General features: G+C 41.1%; 1 protein-coding gene across 1 annotated transcript in view; it reads left to right on the top strand.

The window, feature by feature from the left end:
• Positions 1 to 531: 531 nt before the first annotated feature.
• Positions 532 to 22,565, top strand: part of LOC111079662 (discoidin domain-containing receptor 2-like) — a 128,933-nt gene continuing 106,899 nt past the window's right edge. Inside the window, exons 1-2 of the mRNA XM_041592421.1 lie at positions 532 to 667; positions 15,885 to 16,001. Of these exons, the coding sequence (XP_041448355.1) occupies positions 532 to 667; positions 15,885 to 16,001 (253 nt within the window). The remainder of the gene's footprint in view (positions 668 to 15,884; positions 16,002 to 22,565) is intronic.

Genomic DNA, 22,565 nt, shown 5'->3' with positions numbered 1-22,565 from the left:
GCAAACAATATCGAAATGTTATATCCGTTACAATCGAATCGTATCAAAACGTATCGAAACGAAAGTAAAAGTCCACTCATCCACTTTCTTCATCTATCCTTGTGCAATCAGAAACCAAAGACAACACAAAAGTCCCCTCCACACACACACACTGGAGAGAGAGGTAAATATTATTTAAAAAACCGAAACACGTAGGCGATACACAAAGTACAAATCGCACTCAATCAAAATCACCTCAAGCAGCCATCCATCCACCACACACACACACACACACACACACACAGAACACTAAGAACACTCTCCACACTCCACACACACACAGTATACAAAAAGAGATCCAGAGATGAAATCCCGCATTACATGAGATGGAACGAGGCAGTGCGGAGCCATAAGTAAAAAATAAATAAGAGAGAGAGAGAGCAGAGGAAGATAGGAACAGGAAAGGCAACAGCAAAGGCAGCAGCAACAGCAAAGGCAATGGCAAACAGCAACAGGAAGACATACCAAAAATTCAACACACCGAAAACTGTCATGTACGAGGATTTAACAGATTTAAATTCTATTTGGCAAAGAGGCGATGAGGAGGAGAAGGAGCAAAGGAGCAGTGAGCCTTCTGATAGAGCAAAGAACTTGATGGTGAGAGCAATAGGAGTTGAGGAGGCCATAGGTTGAGCAATGGAGATAAGGGTCTGCTAGTAGTGAGATTGGTGTAAAGGGAGGGATGGATCTAAAAGGAAGTGGGGTTGAAAGAGGGCTCCCGAATAGTGTGAGCAATGGGGGTCTCCTTTTTTCTTACTATTATTTTCCTTTTTTTTTGGTGACCAGCCCGCACGCTTTCTGAACGCTTTTCGAAAGCTGTCATCTAATATTGACCAACGGAAGGGCCTTGTGCGGAAGACAGAGATTTGCATTCTTTTGTTTTAATGCCCTCTGCCTCGGCCGTATCTGAGAGGAAATGCAGCAAACTGATGGGTTTCTAAAGGTGCTATCAATATTATGGTAGAGTAAAGGGTATATTCTTTAGCTTTTACGTATTAAAAAATCCAAATATAATGTTTTTAAATATTATTAAAATGTATTAAAAAGTAAAACTTACAGAAAGAAATTTACGTCGTGAAAGAATCCATAGAACGATTGATTTAAAACGATTTTGATCAAAACTCCAAAACGTTGACTTGCAAAATTGTACCGGAAAATCCTAGAAAGAACATAAAAATTGTGAATAAAAACGAATAAGTCTCATTATTTATTTTCTTAAAAATATATTAGATAAATACTGGAAATAAACAAAAAACAAGAAAATATATATAAATAAATATAAAAATTAAAATATAAAAACAAATTCATAAAAACCATAAAATTAATTTAAAATTGCAAAAAGAAGTTCTTCAAAAATTAAAAAACAAATTTTTAATATTAAATAAAAATAACAATAATAAATAATATAAATATTTTAATAGCAAAAAAAGGAAATCATATAAAAATTAACAGAAAAATATAATACAAATCGTGAATCAAGTACATAATAGACTACTTATTCCGTGCTTTCATTATTTACCTGGCTACCCTCTTTGGCAAGCCCCATAAGTCTCCAGAATCGTCTACCACTTTCGAGAATTAAATCCACACATCGTGTCATAGCTAACTCTTTTCACACTCTCCCTCCACAGTTCCCTTCCTCCCACTCTAATCAGTGTTCGTTCAGAAACTGTGTGATGTCCGAAGTAACAGTTTCGCTTATCGTTTCACCTTCATCCATCCCACCCTGTCGTCTTCACGTCTCCATATGCACATGTCCGGCCACTTAGCCTACATTAGGACACTGCCTTGGACGTGGGGCCATTCTCTCCCTGTGTTTGTGTGTGTGTGTGTGTGTGTGTGCAAACATCGTATCTATCGATTGCCATGACAATCCAATTCGTTATGCTTAAAACTACGGGTCCATCTGTACACCTGCGCCAAAGAGATACAGAGCTTCAGAGGCGCCGAAGCAGAGTCCCCAGAGGAGAAGGAGGAGTAGTAGGAGCAGGCACTCCCAGAGGTTCAGAGAAAGGCGGAGCAGGAGCAGGCACTCGGAGAGGTGCGGTGAGGATTGGTGTTCCCTTTTTTGAGCAGATATAAATGAAAAATCAGCAATATACGGCACAGCACCTGGACGACGGACTCTGGCCTAAAATTTGCATCCTGTTCCACAGCATTTTTACGTAAATTGGCAGTTAGGACGGACTTGATAGACAGGACATACAGGACGACTGACCCACCCCTCAGTTCATTCAGTGCCTCGCTCTATGTGGCCCATTCAAGTTTGCCTGTTTTTGTGCAATTCGAATAGTTAGAAGAACTCTCGGCCAGAGTCCACCCTCAGACCAAGGCTTAATTAAAGTTGTTGTGGCTTTCGGGCCACCCCACCCGCCACCCCTACCCCACCAGTATGACCCAGCCTCCGCCTCCCTCCGCTGTAGTATCCAAAGGAACGTGTTAATCTGCCGAATGCTCCAATGGTTCCAGATGCACATTCGATGGCAGGCAGGCAGAGAGAGAGAGATTGAAGGATGTTCAAAATGTGCCCAGCAATCTGTTGAGTCTCAAGCGGCGCTACGCTTCACTGACATCATGATGGGGGGCATGCAACCATTTGATGGGTTAACTGGGGCAAATCAAGTGCGCTTGGGGTATGGGGCCATTATACGGTTAATGAATAATTTCGATGGCAGATGAATCCAAGAGGTTTTTGTCTTCAATAAGTGAAAAGATTCGCTAAGAAAAAAAACAAGGGTTAAGGAATGCCATTTTATGGAATAATCGATTTTTACTGTGATTATTGATGACCAAAATCGATAAATTAAGATTTATTGCATTCCTATAAAGTGCGGAATGCGGAAAACGGAGTTCTATGGCAGCAAACTTCCTCGGGTCATTGCTGTACTATCTTGAAAACCAATGGCCCGAGGATGTTGCCTGTGATGGAAGTCGATTACAGCGACAAACGTTCATCGAATATTCGAGTTCAATGCGTGTGTTTTTATTTTTAATTAGATTATTTATTTGTTATTTTCTTGTTCCCTATAAAGAGTGAAAAATTGAGTTCTATCACAGCAAACTTCCTCGGGTCGTCAATGCTTTTTCTCTTCAAATATGACGGCTCGAGGATGTTGCATGTGATGGAAACTCGGAAGTTAGCGGAAAAGGAATAAAATATTTGTGAATGCATCGAGTGCGGTTTTCTAAGCTGGAGTTCTCTCACAGCAAACTTCCTCGGGTCATTGCTGTACTTTTTGAAAACCCAATGGCCCGAGGATGTTGCCTGTGATGCAACTCAAAAATTAATAAAATTAATAGATTGGAGAATGAGACATACAAATTAAGAACACATTAAAATATTTAAAAAAAAATAACTAATATGAAACTTTAAATTTACTAATACAAAAATATTAAAAAAATAAATATTTAAAAATTTAAATTAAATTAATTTAAACTAAAGATAAGGATATCAAGTGAATACATGGATTTAATCTAAACACTTATTTAATATTTGATATTAAATTTGATTATTATATCAAATCTTCGGATAACCTTTACCCTTCCTTTGCCTACTTTAGTCGTATTCCTTTCTCTACTTTGAATCTCTCTACTTCTTCCATTTCCCACGTTAATCCTTCATATTCTGATCTCATATTCTCAACATTCTTTCAACTTCAAAGGTTTTGCGCTTATTTTCAGGTATGCCTTAATCCCTTCGTTGGGTACACACTTACTCCTAGAAATTCGCACGCATTCGTTAAGCTTTTTCCCCTGGTGGCCGCTCCATGTACCGTCCGTCCATCATTATCGCTTAAAATTCCCCAAACTCTCAGAGCGGAGGAGACAGCGGCGACAGCGGTGGCAGCGGCACATTTGGGGCTCTAGCTGCTGGCATCTTGACATTTGCTGCTTCCTTTGGCTCCAGCTTTTGGGGCTCCTAATTCCCGTTGCTGTTGCCGTTGCCGTTCCTTCTCCACCCACATCCTCCCACCCATCTTCTACTTCCTTCTCAGATCCCACATCGCAAAAAGGCATTGCCAGCCATTTCCTGCGCTCTGCTGCCGCTCATCTCTCGTGTGTGTCGCGTTGCCATTTCGCATCCGCTGCTGGACAGCAGCCCTCAGAGCTACACTGAGCGAAAGCCATCGAATTTCTTCATTATTTCTTATCCCCGATGCTCCTTCTGAGCTTTCTCTCACTGTACTCAATGCTGGTAGCGGGCAGCAGGAGGGAGCACTCTCCATTGCCACTCAGCAGCACAAATTTTCGGCAGCATGCTTTTCCGGTTTGCCAACGCAGCAGCAGCCGACTCCTTATCCTTGCCACAGTCGCTGTCACTGCCCCTAGGAGTCCCCCCCGCCACCATCCTGCCACCTCTCACTCTAGTTCAATAAGGATTTCCGTTTCAATTCGTGCGCCGCCTCCACCGCCACAGCTCTCTGCGCGCTCTCTCAGGCTCTCCCCGTCGTGTCCATTTTCATTTATCGAATTTTTCACTTTGACGACCTTTAGGCCTCGAGGCTCAACTTTTTACACTTTTAGCAGCAATTTCCTTAGTCCCTGCCACTCGCCTCACACCCTCTTCAGGATTGTATTATTTATATATTTCTACTTTTGATACCCTTCAAATGATTGCCCGAACTAGTTGGGATCGCTTGCTGGGGGGCTTTGCTTAACAAAGGAGCAACCGAAACAAAAGGAAGGCAATTTTAAAGAAGAGGAAGACAATCTGCTAGATTAAAAAATTCTTATTTGTAGGTAAAACATGACTTAATAGTGGAGTTCTATCGCAGCAAACTTCCTCGGGTCATCAATGGTTTTTCCCTTCAAAGATGGTGGCCCGAGGATGTTGCCTGTGATGGAAACTCGACTGCAACGACAATCGGTCATCGTTCATCGAAAAAGTGTTAAAATCGATCAAATATTTGTGCATAAAGTGTGTGTGTACTTTTCTTGTTTGGAATTTCCCGAGAAATGTTCCTAGGGTTTCGACTCAAAAATACAACAAAAAAAATTAGACAATGAAAAGTGTTCTCGTATCTCTGCCTAAAATTCTCATATATTCGATTTCTAGAAATCATTCTCCCAGGGTATCCAAAGTTTCGTTTCCTTATTTTAATCCTTCAATTTTTTTGGGTTTTTTGCTGATTTCATGCGTTTGCTGTTGCTTTTTGTGCTTGATTTGGTTTCCAATTTTCAATGTGTCACTTTATGAACACGACCATTAATCAAAAAACAAAAAGAAACGAAAAGGCAGCGGCAGCGGCAGAGGCTAAGAAAAGCCAAAGGCAAAGGCCATGGTGGAAGAAAAGCCAAAGGAAAAGGCCAAGCAGAAAGAAAAGCCAAAGGAAAAGTAAAGGAGGAGGGAGTGGAGTGGAGTGGAGAACAGAGTGAGAGCCAAAGGAAATTATTGCTTAAATAAGCGTGTTTTCCCGGGTAATGGACGTACAGTACGGACAGACGGACGAACGGACGGATGGCTGTGAAATGAACCGACCACAAAAATTGCCTGAGTTGGCATTTCTCTTTCTCTCTCTCTCTCTCTCTCTATCTCTGTCTTTCTTTGGCTTTTCTCTTATTGATTTTGCTTTCATGCACCATTTGCTCTCGCGCGCTCTGGCGACATTGTTTTGCATGCCACGCCTCAACGCCTACTTATCGAAGATGATTTTTTTTATATGATTTTTTTTATGGAAAGTTTCATAATTTATTATCCGCGACGGTCAAAGATCGTGGGAAAACGGACAACATTTAAGTGCCACAAATCATGATTTGTGGGGGATGAGAATGGGTGTTTCGGACACTTGAGATAATGGAATCGGCTTTCATTTATTTATAGGTGTTAATTTTTAGCACTAGATGCGCCTGTTCGTTCGTCCTCTCTTCATTAAAGATAAATTCAAAAAGTAAGAACTTCGGGGGTTACAAAATATATTAAATCTATAATCCCGATTTTTATTCCTTCGAATTTCTCATCTAAAGAACGTTTATGTAAAATATAAAATATATATAAAATAAATTCCAGGGTACATTACATTTATTATCTATCAAATGTAAAAAAATTTTCCCCATTCAGTACAAACTTTTCTATAAAAAATCTGAAATTTATCAATGATCCTCCCACCAAAAAAAAAAAACAGAACAATCTTCGAGAGAGCCACAGCAAACACGGAAATTACACAGACACTGACTTCAACAAGCAGTTTGTGGCAGCAAGTGTGGCATGAAATTTAAATCAAGTCTTCTATGTCGCATGTTGAATGCTGTAGAGGGGCGGGCAGGGCCCCCCAGTCAAGACAAAGACATTGCAATTTTCGTCTGCGTTTATTTTTTCACGAGTGTCAAGTGTCAACACCAAAATGATTAGATAGGCGTGTTACCAGCACAACAACAACAACAACTGCCCCAAACGAGTGGGGGCGTGTCCGTGTCCCCCCCAAAACTGAAATAAGAAGAAAACCCATTAAATGGCAGAGACAAACGTAAAGAGAATCGTGGCGGGGGGGAGAGGCGTTGGGTGTGGGGACTGTCAACGGCAGCTGCGTCTTTTGGCTGTAGAAATGTTTTGCCACCTTCACCAACGCCTTTGCTTTTGCTTCTATCTGTATCTGTATCTGTGAGATACTACACATCTCCCACTCTATCTGCTCGATCTGCCCCAACTCTATATCTCACTCACTCTCTTTCTCTACCTCTCTCTATCTAACTCCTTAGTTGCCTCTCTGCCTGAAACTCCATTTAGCATTCAAGTTTATGTTGCAGTTCTTTGATTTCAAAATATTATGACGACCAGTCGGTCGTTTAAAGTTACGAACCGCACGAGAGAATTCATTCTCATTCATGCTGGGAATTGAAAACAATTTTTGGATGCAGTTCAGTGCATTTTGATACCCTGTAAAAAGGGGTATTATAAAATGAACAAGAAGTTGATTAAGAGAGGCAGCATTTTCGGGTCTTTCGGGTTCAGAGATCCTTTTTTTTGGATATACAAAAATCGAAACAGCAAGAAAATCTAAAAAAACTCCACACAACTATTATTTAATGCAGCTATAGATTTATATGCTTTAAAATTGGATGGAAAATATATATTTAAGAGCATCTAACGCTTGCATTCTGCCACTACCTAGATCTAGTCTAGCCATAAAGCAGAGTGTGTACGGGGGGGACCCTCCTTTATGTCTTCATCATTCATATTTATGCATTTTTATTTTAATTTCGACTGGCACTTGGCCTTTTCTTTTCTTTGCCTTTCCTTTCCATGGGAAGCACAACCAGACAGAGCTCCACCTACTCCATAAGGCAGGAAGAGTTTTCCCTCCATGGACATGTGTTTTTCTTCTTTTTCTTTTTTTTTTGCTGGTGCGTGCCCGTCGTCTCTGTGTGGGCGTGTGCGACGAGGAGGAGGTGCGTCCCGTTCCGCCTTCTTTGGGCCATTTTGACAGCTCTTCGAAGCTCATCCGCTGCGCTATGGCGTTGGAATCATTTGCCTTTTACGACTGTTAGGGCCAAAGGTTTTCTGCTTGCCTTTTACGACTCTTGCACAGGTCTCTTGCAGAGCATGGAAAATCGTTGCGTTGCGTTGTGTTGTGGATATGATCGCTGGCAACAGATAGGAATTGTATCTCGAGAAAGGGTAAAGGTCATTGAGGAAAGTTTTGGTGTGTGCGAATGGGAAAAGTTTTCGAGGGAACAAATCGAATTGCAAAGCAAATTGTAATACAAAATATGTACTAAAAGATTTATTTATAATTGCATTAAGCAAAACTCGAATAAAAATATAAAATAAAAATAAAATATAAAGAAATATCGATCTTGGAATTTTTCCTGCCCATTTCCATCATTTCCTAACATTAATGCCACAGAATGAAGAAGGTTCAATGCCATTCGTCTGCTGCCTTTGCAAAAATATTCCATAATTTAGAGCAGACCGACCGCGTGTTGGCCAGGGCCAAGAATGGAGGTTGCCCTTGGCCTTCGGTTACCAGTTGCCGACAGTCGCTGCGGTCCCCACCCCTTGTCGCATTCCATTCAATGTCAGAGCATAAATTTTCCACCCATCCAATGGCTGCGAAAAAAAAAAAACGTAATAAACTTTTATTCTTTTTGCACTTTTTTCCGCCTGCTGCTGCTGCTTGGCGGAGCGACCGCATAACAATAGAAGAACCATTTTTTGTGGACTTCTTCATTTTTTTTTGTAGTAATATTTTTAATATTATTTTTTTGCAACACGAAAAACACTTTATCATAGAAATTCTACTGCGGATGACGACAAGAGGCTGAACGACCGTCTGGTGCGGGCAAGGCGAGGGGTTTCGGTCAAGTAAAAAATACCACAAAATACAAATTGAAAGCAGTTTTTAAGTTGAAGTAAAAGTGAATTTGGAATGCTCTTTTTTCGCATTCTATGCTGGAGTATTACTTCAGCAAACTTCCTCGGGTCATTGCTGTACTCTAGAAAAACCCCATGGCCCGAGGATGTTGCCTGTGATGCAACTCAAACACAACGACAATCGTTCATGGAAATAAGTGCCGTATATCTATATTTTTCACCGTGATTTTGATCGTGTTTTCCCATTCTTATTTCTAAAAAAAATCTTAATTTTAATTTTGTTCATACATTTTCCATAATAAACGCTTTAATTCAATCGAATTTATACCCATATCGAGTGAGTATTTTCTAAGCTGGAGTTCTATGACAGCAAACTTCCTCGGGTCATTGCTGTACCCCTTGAAAAACCCCATGGCCCGAGGATGTTGCCTGTGATGCAACTCAAACACAACGACGACAAACGTTCATCGCAAAAATTTATCTCGGCAATTTGGATCAGTTTTTCCTTTTTTAATTCCAACAAAATTTTAATTTAAATTTTCTTTACACATTTTTCATTGTAAAAGTTGGAATTAAATCGAATATTTGTGATGGTGTGCGTGTTTACTAAGCTGGAGATCTATCAGAGCAAACTTCCTCGGGTCGTTGCTGCTCTTTGACAAGACAACGGCTCGAGGATGTTGCCTGTGATGCAACTCAAAGAAAATCTACTTGATTCAAAAATACTTTTTATCTCGGGAAAAGAATTAATTAAGAGCGGGTCATTTCTGTGAGAATCGAAAAGAACTTTAATCGCAGCGATTTATATAGTTAATTTATTGTCATTTATTGTAAATTTTGTTATTTTTTATTTTTATAATAATTTCCAGAAATAATTGGGTTATTGAGGGTTTGCTTAAAAGAGACAGTAAAATTCGCGAAACGTTAGGAATCTGCTTGATTATACTTTTTTTTGGTTACTACGGCTGAGTCTATCGCAGCAAACTTCCGGGTCATTGTGTACTTTTTGAAACCCAATGGCCCGGGTGTTGCCTGTGATGCCACTCAATCACAACGAGATCGAGAACTTTAATCGCAGCAGATTTATGTTAGTTAATTTATTGTCATTTATTGTCAAATTTTGTATAATTTTTTAATTTTTATAATAATTTCCAGAAATATTGGGTTATTGGGGCTTTGCTCTACAAGAGAAGAGATAAAATTCGCAGTAAACGTTATAGAAGATCTGCTTGATTAAAAAATATTTTTTATTTTGGGAAAATGAAAAAATGAATTAAGAGCGGAGTTCTATCGCAGCAAACTTCCTCGGGTCATTGCTGTACTTTTTGAAACCCCATGGCCCGAGGATGTTGCCTGTGATGCAACTCAAACACAACGAGAATCGTTTATCAAAAACACTGTTTCAATCGCGTGTTTTATTGGTAGCAAAATCTGACGATTGAAGTTCTGTTGCAGTAAATAAAAAAACGTTGATCCGAGTAGTTTTCCTTGGATCGAAAATCCGAAAGTAATCCACCATGTCGTACCGGTATAACATTAACATCCATTCCGCGGTCCGACAAAAAAATCATGGTCAATGACAGCAGGTACAGCAAGGGGAGGACGGTACGGATACGGTGCAACGACATGTCGAAAAGTGCAAAGTGTTGTATTTGCAAATTTTTCTGCACAAAGCGCGTGCGTGTCTGTTTTTTCTCATTCTTCGCTTTTTTCTTTGTTTTTATTAATTGCATGCCAAAAAAAAAATCTTCTCCAGGGGTCGCTGGGGTCCCAAAAAAGCACAAACAAAAAAAAAAACAAAAACTCACATGCAATGCCAATGCCAACGCTACATTTTTCACGCCTTCGAGTTTCGGACGTCTCTGTACCTTCTGCATTTCCGCTTTTTGTTTTTTCTATTTCTGCTATTGTTGTTGTTTCTGTTGTTGTGGGACTTCTTTTTTGCTCTCGTTTTTTTTTTTTTTGTCTAAGGTTAAGGTTGCGCGCTGCCGCCTGCCCAGACATTGAAATTAAATGCGCAGAAATTACGCTGCAATTATGCGGCGTCGCAACGGAGACGTGAAAGAATTATGGCTCTGGGAATTTTCTCGTTTTCCTAAAGCGAAAGTCGGACCCTCTTCTACTGCCTTGCTCCCGCTCCCTCCTACCACCTTCCCTTGCTCTGCAGTCTGAATTATATTTTATGGCCATGTAAATGGCGTGGCGAAGCGAAGCTCCCAGGACTTGGGTTTTTACGACTATAATTCTCTTTTCTTTCTGTCTGGGGGTTCTTTGGCGGAAAATGAAAAAATTGCAGTTGATGATTAGGCACGAAATATGTGGATAGGCCAAGCAAGACGAATAAGAGAAGCTAGAGAGGCTATGGGGGTATTTATATATACATATGTGGATTTTATGTGGTAATATTGGTTAAAAGATTTAGTTTATGAATGAAAACGGATAAACACGCTGGATATATAGAAAAATATGAGGATCTATGGGCAAAAAAAAATGGAAGATTATCATTAATTTTTGGAATGTAGATCCTATGACAATATAAGGCATTTTTTACTGCAGGAACATAGTTGCCCTTCCTGCAAGAAGCTGCTGCTTCTATAGCCCCAATAGATGACGCTCATTAGAGGAAATAAAATACCTGCAAGCTTCCTGCAATGTCAACAACAGCAACAGCAGACCCATTACCCCCTCTCTAGCTGCCTCTTTTGCTGCATCATCTGCCCTCATCTGTATCCCCACTCCATTGATAAGTAGGGGAACCATTAACACCCGCAAACAATAACCGAAGCTGGAAATTAATTGAAGCCACTGCTACAGACGCAGACGCAGACGCAGAAGGGGACGGGTACGGGGAAGCAGCATGGGTTAACGCAGAATGGACCACAAGTCGTCTGCCACACACCAGACAAAGGCATTGCTGCAGAGACGACGACGACGACGTTGTGGCATGTCATTCATTTGGTTTTCTATGCCGCATGGTTCCCCCCATTCACCAACACTCAGCCATGTTCCCCACGCTTCCTCTACTCTACTCTACCCCTCGTTACAGGCAGGCACCGTTTTGTTCGTATTATTTTCGCACTCAACCAAACTCCAAAAAAAAAAATTACCAACTGCCGACTTTTGTTGCATGTTGCCACTGCCACTGCCTGTGGTTGTTGTTGTTGCTGCTACACCCCAACTGAGTCACTAAAAAGTTGCATTTTATTTGCTCTTCAAGACCCAACGCCAAAAATTATTATACTCTCTCGCTCTTGCTTGACAGGGAGTGTGTTACCAGCTTTATGCTATAAAAAAGGGTATGATGATTTTACAAATGCTTTAAAAATAAAGATTTTTCGATGCTATATAAGATACAAATTCTAAATCACAATGGGGGAAATAGGACTATATTTTTTCGAAATTAGTTGCGGAGTAAAAATTGTTTGATCAATTAAATTGGAAGTGGAAGATTTTTCTTATACTATAAAGTCAATTATATGTAATTTTTCTCTCTCATTTTACACCTTGCATTCAGAAACGATGATAAGAAATAAATCTTGCGTAGAGTAAATTTTATTATTACAAAAGATATTTTACTTCAAATTTTTTATTTTAAGTTCTCATCAAATATTATTTAAATCTTTTATATGGCCATATTTTTTCTAAATGTCGCAATATTCCAGGGTATCCAAATCTTCTACACTACAAAGACCCAAGCCTTTCTATCCTCCTTTTTATTTCTTATTTTACTTTTGCCATTTCATTTGGGGGCTTTCTTCTTTTTTATTTGCCATGTTGCTGTTGCTGCTGGCATTTAATTGCCACATGCAACACATGTTGCCAACGCCAACGCCGCTGTGGCGGCGGCAGCAGAAAAAAAGGACAGCTTGGAAAAATTAATAGAAAAATATTTTTTAAACCATTTTTAATTTCGGCTTTGTGGGTGTTGTTGGACACGAGAGGTGACAGGACAGCGGCGTGAGAAGAGACAGAGAGGAGAGCGGGAGCAGAGAGAGATGGCGCAATCTTCTTTTTTTTTCGCTGCAATTTTGGTATGAAATTTCATGGTAATTGTGGTTAATGTTATGGATATTTTATTGTGGGAAAGAGAAGTACTTTGCACCGTTCCCCAAAGAGATAGAGAGATGGTAAAGAATGCCAGGGAAAGATGAAGAGAGATGAAGGGCAGTAGAAAGAAGAGTGTATAAAATGTTGGATGTTGGCAATTTATTTGTTAAATATAATGAAAGCAAGTGGGGGAGGGGTGTGGAGTACGAGAAAGATACTTTTAAAATAAAATTAATTTTGTTGGTAGCACTTTGTGGCTGAAATTGAATCAGTTATAAATGGCTTATGAAATGGTTTATGAATTGGTTTATAAATTGTTGGTAAATGGCAATATAATCACATATAAATGGACTTTATTTCGCTTCAGAATTTATTTGTAAAACTCTTTTATTGTGGCATGAAGCGAGTATTCAATAAATCTGCAGGACTGTAATTTTTATCTGCCATAAATCGAACCATCAAACGCTTTTGCATATGAGTCGAATCGATTAGGACATTTAGGCCGCCCGCCCTCTTTCCACCTTTTTGCCCATCACAGTCCTCTTGCACATTTCACTTACACAGGTTGAGGCCGTTGCTGGAAAATGGGTGCGCTTTTCACGCAACTGTTTTTCCATTGCTTTCGTCACATATAAAATTTGCATTCTGTCTGACGGTGGAGGCGGCACCGGCACCGGCACCAGCACCGGCTACCGGATAAAAAGTAAAATGTTCTCGCCAGACCCCATAGGCCATAGGCCATAGACACAGACACCAACACCGACTGTGGCTTCATTTCCATTTCCATCTGCAAATGCAACTGCAACTCCGGACTCCGTGAATCCCCACCAGCTGCTGCTGTTGCCTCATTGCAACTCCGTTGCAGAGCTGCGGCATAAAAAGGAGGCCCAACCATAAGGCCCATAAAAACTATGCGCGACTGCTATGGGAGTACCTCTATTCCTACACTGTGAGAAATATCAATACCATTTGCATTGCATATTGAGAGAACTTTTTAGAGCGCTCCAATAAAAATAAAATGATTCAGTAAAAAAAAAAATTAAAAATATTAGGTATGATTAAATCTAAAAATCAACTTAAAACTAAAATGGATATTTAAAATTTTATACTAAAATTGACCTAATGGCTTTTAATGCCAAGTGTCCGCGCAGTGCACGCACTTCACTGCCATTCTCTCTCTCTCATCTGTGGATTCAAGTGTTTTTCAGTGTGCGCTTTGTTGTTGCTACACAAATTTGTATGCCTTTTATTTTTGGCGACTTTTGCCGACGACAACAAAAACAACAACAGCAATAACAGCAGCAGCAACAACAACAACAACATTAATAATAGTGACAACAACAACTACAGCGGGGGAAAACTATAAGGGAAAATGCGGCACATTTGCAACTTTTGTGCCACTTCCACTGTGAAGTTGGCGTAAAATTTCGCCATTTCGCATATGAAAGGAAGTGTGGGCGCCACAGAACATAACAGAACAGAGCCTGACAGTGCCCCCTGCCACTGCCACTCCACCCTCACTTCGTTTATCGTTTGGTTTTTCCTCTTTTCTTTTCTGTTTTTTTTTTCCTTCCACATTTTTATTAATTGCTCGAGTGAATTTTTGCATTGGCAAAATGCCTGTGAAAATGTAGCCTTGTGTTGTTGTTGTTGGGGGAAGTCTTTTGATCTTTTCCTTCTTCTCGGGAGGGACACTTTTAACAGATGAAAAACTATCAGGGTGCGGGGCTCGAGGGAAGTGAAGCAACTTCTGGTAGCTAGAAGCAGATGCCAGATGGTGTTACTAGGGGGGTTTTTATGGGTAAATGGGAAGGATATCTATGGCTACAACTCCGTCTAAGCCCCTTCTCAGTGTGCTTCTTTATCCATAGAGCGTGAATATTGGCAAAAGCGAAGATTTATAGATCCTTCACTGTGATAAAAGCGAAAAAGAGCCTCAAATAAATGCATAAATAAATAATTAAGTTCTTTAAATTAAGTTTTTCAATGAAAATGCAATAAAAAAAAATTCAGAAGGCATATTAAACACTCCACTTATGATAATTTCACAACCATAGATCACAGATACAATCTAAAATGTCTGACAAGCATTCTTTAAGTTCCTTCTTCCCCTGCTTTTCCACTCTTCCATTCCTTAAATTCCCGTTTCCCCTTCGTTTTTTTTTTTCAGCTGTAAAATTCCGCAAACTCAACTTGTGAGTATGCAAATCCATTCATCAATCAGCTAAATTCTCATTTTCTTCAAGTCAAACTTTCACCCATTTACCCCCACCCGTACAGCTGTACATACACTCTCCCAGAGCACTCTCCTACAACACTCTTCACGAGTCATAAATCTAGCTTGGCTAAACTGTTAGTTTTAACTGTTAGTTTTTTGTGTGCTTGTGGATTTTAGCCTTTAAGTTTTGTACATTGTTTAAATTTCAGAGCAGAGGCCCTGCCCTGGTGTCGCTGCTCTCTGCTGTGTCGTTGTCGCATTTCCGGCTGCCAAAAAAGGGCAACCATCAACCCGACACTTCCCCCTAAAACTCTCCTCGGATGCCACCCCCTAGACCACCCCTAAAACACCACCGAAATCGTCTCCTTTCTGCCGCGTTCAACGTTTTTCGCGCTGTTTATATTTTTGTATTTTGACACGTTTTGGCATGTCGCCGAGGGAGGTGCCCTGCAATGGGAATGGGGAAGGCGAAGGCGAAGAGGAAATTTAGCAGCGCTGTGTGTCGTATGTCTCTGACATTTTACATAAATTTCTGCTTGCTCAGCTCTGGAAAATCGTGACGGGGACTATAGAGCGACTCCCTACCCCCTAACCCCTACCCCACCACACCACACCACACCATCGCACTGTGACAGCAGAGTGCCCTCCGCCTGCCATGACTTTGCTGTCATGTGACAAAAACGCGACAGTTTGCAAGGTCACGTCACATTAATTTGCTGACAATGATGTATTTAGGGGAAGAGAGACGAGACCAATTCCTACTCCTCTGGAGGGTAGGGTGGTCGGTCTCGCGACAGTTTTAAAGCCATGCCGCCAATTAAGGCTACAAGCGAATAATTCTCACTGTTGCAAAAATCCCTTGACAATTTTTTTTAATTTCGCTGGCTCTTTTATTTATTTTCTTTTCTTTTTTGCAGAGTGTAAAATGTAGCAGCAAATGTACGTGAGGCATTACTCAAAAGGAACAGGGTACAGGCAGCGAAAAGGAACGATAGAAAAACAGAGAGAAATAAACGAAACGAAAATCAAAATGCCAGCAATAAAATTACAACAATTGAATTCAATTCATTCACAAGAAGGCAAGAAGGAAGGACCTCGACCTGGACACCGATACAACGTCTGGGCCTTCGGCTGCTCCTGGTGCTGGTACTGGTGCGGGTGCTGGCATTTTGCAACAAATTATTTAAAAAGTTATTGCCACATTAAGCGTCATGGTGTTAATAACAATAAAACTTTATGTTGGCTGACACTGACTTTGATTTTATTGAGCGCACGAACGGCACTTGCCACGGCCACTGCCACGGAAGGAGCAGCACAGAGCAGCAGCAGCAGCAGCACCAGCTGTCGGCGGTGCCACATCTGGAGGCGTGGCAGCATTGGAAATTGGTAAGTAATCGAATGGAGAAAGGTGTTTGTTTGGGTTGGGTTTTACTTATTATGCATGTGCATTTTTGATTAAAATTTTGATTAAATAAAATACTTTTGTTATGACGATTGTATGGGTAAATAAAGTTATTTCAGTTTATGTGAAAATAGCTCGTGTTGCCTTAGGTTTTTTTCTTGTTTAAATTATCCAACGAGTGTTTTACTCTGTAAAACAAAATATATTTCTACTAGAAAAAAATCTCCGAGTACATTTTTAAGATTTTAGAATATATTTGATATATTGATCTTCAAACTTATTAAATATTAAGTGTTTTTAAATTATAACTAAATCTCATTTTCTCTCAGAATAATATTTGTAGCTAATCAATTTTTTGCCCATTTTATAGAAATATAAACTAAACGATAATAATTTCCCCACCAGACGTACCACAGATTTTTACATTTAATGTGGAAACCCTGCCCTTGATTTCATTTGTATTTTTGTATGGATTTTTTCACCAAACAAAACAAAACCAAAAAATTGTATAATTATTCATGTTTATTCAAAATGCATCATGAAATCGAATACAAATTCCATTTTGTGCATTAAATATTCATTTTCACAGTTTTGCACATTTTCGACTAGAACCTAAAAAGTTTTTGTTTTTTTTTTTTCTCAATAAAAAATGTTTACAAAACATTTTCCGATACCCCCTCGAAACGATGTGGAAAAATTCCATATGTTCATTTCCCATGAAATAAAATTTATGCATTTTTCGAGGTACAACAAGAAAACAAGAAAGAAAATAAAAAAGGTACAAAAAGCGGATACAAAGAAATATTATGGAAAATACGAGAGTATTTTGTATACAACATTTCTGCACAATTCCGAATTCTGTAACAAAGCCAATCGCCAATCGGTAGAAGGAGAGAGAGAGAGAGAGAGGAAAATGTGGAACCAAAATTCTGTGTCTGGTTCACGGACGAATGGATCGGCATGAGGTAGGAGGTAGGAGGCAGGAGCCATCGTGGGATCGGGAGTCGCTCAGGAGTAAACTTCCCAAAGTCCCATGCATCATTGCACACATGCAACGATGCAACAGTTTGGGGCAGGCAGCAGGCAGCAGTAGCAACATCCCCCGATGCACTTAATTCTGAATTGCACTAAATAGTCGAGGCGGCACACACGCCAGGAATTTGCATTTAGCAATCAACATGGAAATCAATCAACCGCAAACAGGAATGAGGCTCCTAACCCCTAGCCATAGATTCTTGGCCCTCATTTTGGTTCTGGTTCTGGCTGTGGTCCTGCCGCTGCTCCAGGGTCTTGGCCAGCGTCTCCTGTTCAAGTATTTACCAATAACACAAAACCGTAACTAATAACTGGTGGATGGAGGAGGGGTTGGGGTCGGGGTCGGGGTTGGGTTTACCGGCCCAGGTTACGGCCCCGGCACGCACTCAACCACAACCAATTACGGAAAATTTACGCAAAGCGCCAAGGATCCCTCATCGAACCCTAAGCCCAGATCCCAGCAGATCCCACTCCCTCCATCGGACGTCATTAATAAACATGAGGTTAGGCATAAACTGCAGAGATGGGGCGGTGTGGAAAAATGATGGCTCGGAATGGCTCAGAATGGCTCGGAATCGGTATAAGGTAGTACAAGTGGGTGGCTCTGGCTCTGGCTCTGACATACAGATAGATAGATATATTGTATGTGTGTGTTTGTATGTGTGGATATACAAAATCGAAGGCAGCAGCGGCTCTTTTGATAGATGACTGCGTCTTGGCTGCCTCTTCCGCTGCTGCCTGCCTCTGCCTCTGCTGCTGCCTTCGCTGTTCTGTGCTTTGGTGCTGCTCCTCATTACCATTGCTGATTGGCCGGACTGGCTGGGGCTCCCAACAGCCGCCGCCTCACGTGTCCATGTGTGGTCCCGTCCATCACAGCTGGTGGCTCCTCCAATGGTTTCCACTGGCTTTGTTGTTATTTTATATTCGTCTGCCGAGCATAACAAATTATCTTGTTGGCCAGAGAGGTTTTTTTTTTTTTTGCTTTTGTCAGAGACGCTGGCTCGTTAGCCACCAACTTGTTTTCGAACCTCTGAAGATATGGCAGCAATATTTTCAAACATCGAATAGGAAAATACGCTTAAAAGTGGTCAAATTCGATGCCTAAAAGGTATCGCAGTAAAAATGGGTGCGAAACCACATACCTGTGCAAGGAAAAGTCATTTCCACTCAGCAACGATCGAGCGAAAGGTTTGCGCTGAGTCACAAGCCATCGCGCCGCATCTTAAAACGTACAAAATGCATATTGCACACGAAAACGCAAAGAAAACACGCACTTTTCTTTTGTTAAACACGAAATACCATCGCTAAATATTGTTCCTACTATTTGTGGTAATTTTTATTGTATTTTTCTAATGTTTTTAATCACTTTTCTTTAGTGACCCCTCTGTGTCCGATGCCAGCCGAAAAAATGAGAGCTGTGACCAGATTTGCATCTGTCGAACGCTCATTAAACTATGTGTGTGTGGTTGTCACTCAATTGTTTTCCCACTCACGCGTACAGTCTCTCTCTGGCATTGCAGTCGGCTGTCAATAAGAATTTCTGCGTGGGAGAGCAGAGCATAGAATTAGCAAGAGCTGTCATTCACCTATGTTACCACTCAACAGTTTAACAGAAGAGTAGGACGGCAGTTCATTAAGCATTAATGTAAATGATCTGCGCTTCACTGCCTGCCGAAACCGCGTCTCATCTTTTTACACTCTCGCTTTTTCATGCTCTCTTTCTGGCAGTGCAATGATCTCATTATTTTACTCAGCGTGTGAATTTGCGTGGGTGTACGTACATATGTGCTAACAGAGGAACAAAAGCGAACCTTTTGCTATTTTCTATTCGTTCCACATAAGATATCACTCAACCGAAAATTGGTTAAATTATTTTAACCAAAAGCATAGAGTTCTGCCTTTTGAAATGAAACAAAACTGGAGCACACAGAGAACGAACTCAACTCCCTTTGCAACAAACTGTATAACAAAGCTAATCATCTTTTCTTTGGTGTGTTGAAGAGAGTGAGGGTAAAACCAGGCCACGACGGTAGCAGGAAATGAATGGAAGCTGAATGAAAAACCATGTTGATGTTGGTCTGGTCTGCCTTCTGTCTTATGGTTCAGCTGTTTATTCCAATATGCGAATGTGAACACTCGTATGTATGTACGAATGTATCTGTATTTATTTAAATGCGTAAATATCTGCATGCGTCTGCCATATTTCATTTGACCGTAGGCGCGTTGAAATGTTGCTCGAATTGCTTTGCGGCGACCAAATAAAAAATTACTCCCTGCCACTCTACTCTCTCATGCCATGCCACACCACGGTCCACACCACAGCTCCACCAACCAGCTCGAGCTCTCTGGCATGCCTGTATTTAAATTGATAATGTTAAAGCTCGGTCCGTTTAAATGGTCGTATAAATTGTCTGAAATATGCGTTGAAAAGTGGCCCAGAGATCAGGTAAGACCCCAGACTCCCTCTCTCCGTTTCTCTCTGGGTCTGGTCCGGGGGTTCGCTTGATAAATGTGCGACAGTCAACAATTGGAGGTCAAGTGGTGTCTGGGGCTCTGGCTCTGCTCCGATCTGATTGGGAAACATGCGAGTTTGAATGCAGTCGTGGGGGATGGGATGCGATGCCTATAGAGAGAATGGATGGCTCGGGTTCGGGTTAAGTAGGTGTGGATGCAATATAGTAGTGGATGAAAAATTGAATGCCTGCATGAGATGGTGGGAGAACCAGACGAAGGGAATGCGTTTTGGAATGGTTTATAGACGGCACAGAAGAGTGCTGCTCTGCATTAGATAATGTTATGGAATCAGTAATCAGGTGAGGGGTGCAGCAACAACAGCATAAGCTTCCACAGCCATAGACAACATTCACAGAAAGAGAATCCATGAAGGCGTTGACATGAGCGGGAGAGGAAGGTGACAACTGCGGAGTATTGGCAAAAGAAATAACATACTCACACACACGCACACATGGAAGTTCAAACAAATTTGCGGTTATTGCCCTGAGAGAGAATGAGAGTGAGAGTTAAAGACGAAACGCAGTTTCGGCAATTATCTATGCAAAGATCATTTACAACACTGCTAAGTGAACTGACCTCTACTCTTCTGTTAAACTGTTGAGTGGTAACATAGGTGAATGACAGCTTGGCTCCTGTTAATTCTATGCTCCGCTCTCCCCCGCAGACATTCGTATTGACAGCCGTTGGCACTCGAAGAGAGGGAGTGAAAGCGAGAGTGAGTGGAAAAGACAGTGAGAATGATAATGGATTTCACTCAAATTGTAAGAAGATCACGTACACCATAGCAATGCCAATTCACTGCTTTATCGATTGGTTGGAGAGAGGGGAAACTTAGTTCTGACGCAAACAGTTATGTTCCAGCTATGGAAATGTATTTAAATGATTTCATAACAAGGAAACTCACTCTGCTAAAATAAATTGAGTATTTCCTAACTCGCTGTTTAAATTTTTCAAACTCTCAAACCAAATTCGAAAAGGAAATTTTTCCAGCAATTATATTACGAGCTAATGTTTATAGAGCCACTAGTTTTCCATTATCCAATTGCGTGCCAAGAGCGTTATACTCCTCTAATCTCTATATTTACCTCTGTGAAATTTATGGAAATCATCAACCCACCAACAGCGGCGACTCTCCGGACTCTCTAAAACCAATTTCCCAAACTAATTGCTTGGCTTGGCTTATGCATCGATTTACACAATATCCCCCACAATGCGTGGCTCACTTTTACTTTCTAGCACCAGAAATATCTCACAGTCCCACACACACATTGCCAGACACTTTCAGAGCGCGCTGAAGGAAAAACCTGATATGGATTTGGTATTAGATGTTGTCTTGGCCCGAAAACAGTGGCCAACACAACACAACACAACAACACACGATAAACCAAACACCAAACACTGCAGCAATGCATGTAATTTGGGAGCTGCTGCTGCTGCTGCTGGACCATGGAAATCTCCATGTGCCTGCCTGCCGGTGGGCACCACTCGGTGGCAATCAAAAGTAAATGCGACACTAAACTCCCAGCTGCCGCATGCCGCTTGGCCAGCAGCAGCAGCAGCAGCCAGCGAAGTGGATCGCAACGGTTGATGTAGGTGAAGCTGTAGTTAGTAGCGGCACTTAAGGCTGCCATGCGGCAGCAGCAACTTGTGGGGCATTTTTTTTTTGTTGGTGTTATTTGCAGGCTGTTTGAAAAATGCATGAAATGAAGAGCAGGTGCAGTTCACATCGAATATGGGAATGCTCTTTTTTAGGACACGAAATAGAAGGGAAAGAGACGAAATCAGAAATAAAATAATTCCCTTCCCAAAATAAGGAAAAAAAAAAATTGAAATAAATGCTAACCTTTTTGGCATCACAATTTAAGTTCTTCAGGCGCCAAGAGCTCTCCCAGAAACTCCTTTAGCCCGCACATTAAGTGCATAAAAACATTGCTTTAAAGTTAGTCTCTCTCGCTCGCTCTCGACCAGCGACAACATTTGGCATTTTAGCGCTTTGGCCATAAAAAAATGACTGCATTTTTCCAGCGATATACAATTTTTACAGCGCCAATAGATCGGGGTGATCTATAAATTTTGTTGGGCCCAGGCTACAGGCTTTGGGGGCTTTGGGCTTTGCTTTGCTTTGCCTTCAGGGTGCAGCTGCAACACTGTCGATGATCGCTGGCATCCGATAAGATTCGCCACGATGCAGTCATGTGACAGGCCGTGTCGCCGCTTGGAAAACAAAAATTAAATAACAATTAATAGCTTAGCACCCACCAACAGCCGCAAGCCAAAGCCAGAGCCACTCTCTGGACTCTCCTCTCTCTTGGACGATAAATTAAAAAGTTTCTGTCTCGTCCCCTGAACTTTTGTGATAACTTGGCGACGATTAGAGCCCAGTGGAGACATCGAACATGTTTTGGTTTCCCTCATTCGGAGTGCCAGTGGAGTGGAGTGGATTTATGTTTGCGCCGATAGAGCGGCGTAAAAGTGAATGCGCTTGCTCGCAATGTGCCTGTTGGCTGGCTGGCTGGTTGGTGGTGACATGCATTTAAGATACTCCCGTGGTTGTAAATTATGTTAATTTATTACCATATCAACAGTGGCCTCTGCATTTGTGTCTAGGGATGGAAGCGTGACAAGTGTTTGGAGGGGTATTAATCACGCATATATCATTGTTTTATTTATATTTTTTAATGTTTTTAGTGCTAGGGTCGTCCATATTTTTCTCTTCAAAAATGACGGCACGAGGATGTTGCTTGTGATGGAAACACGACAATAACTACGGTCTTTTAGGGGAAATGTACGGAAAAGTGAATAATATATTCTGGAATATATCGAGTGCGCTATTTTCTAAGCTGGAGTTCTCTCACAGCAAACTTCCTCGGGTCATTGCTGTAGTTTTTGAAACCCAATGGCCCGAGGATGTTGCCTGTGATGCAACTCAAACACAACGACGACAAACGTTCATCGAAAGTAGTGCCATATATCTCTATTTTTCACCGTGATTTTGATCG

Source organism: Drosophila obscura, unplaced genomic scaffold (assembly GCF_018151105.1).
Source record: "Drosophila obscura isolate BZ-5 IFL unplaced genomic scaffold, ASM1815110v1 contig_179, whole genome shotgun sequence".
Taxonomy (NCBI): Eukaryota; Metazoa; Arthropoda; class Insecta; order Diptera; family Drosophilidae; genus Drosophila; species Drosophila obscura.
This window is presented reverse-complemented; position numbering and strand designations above follow the sequence as displayed.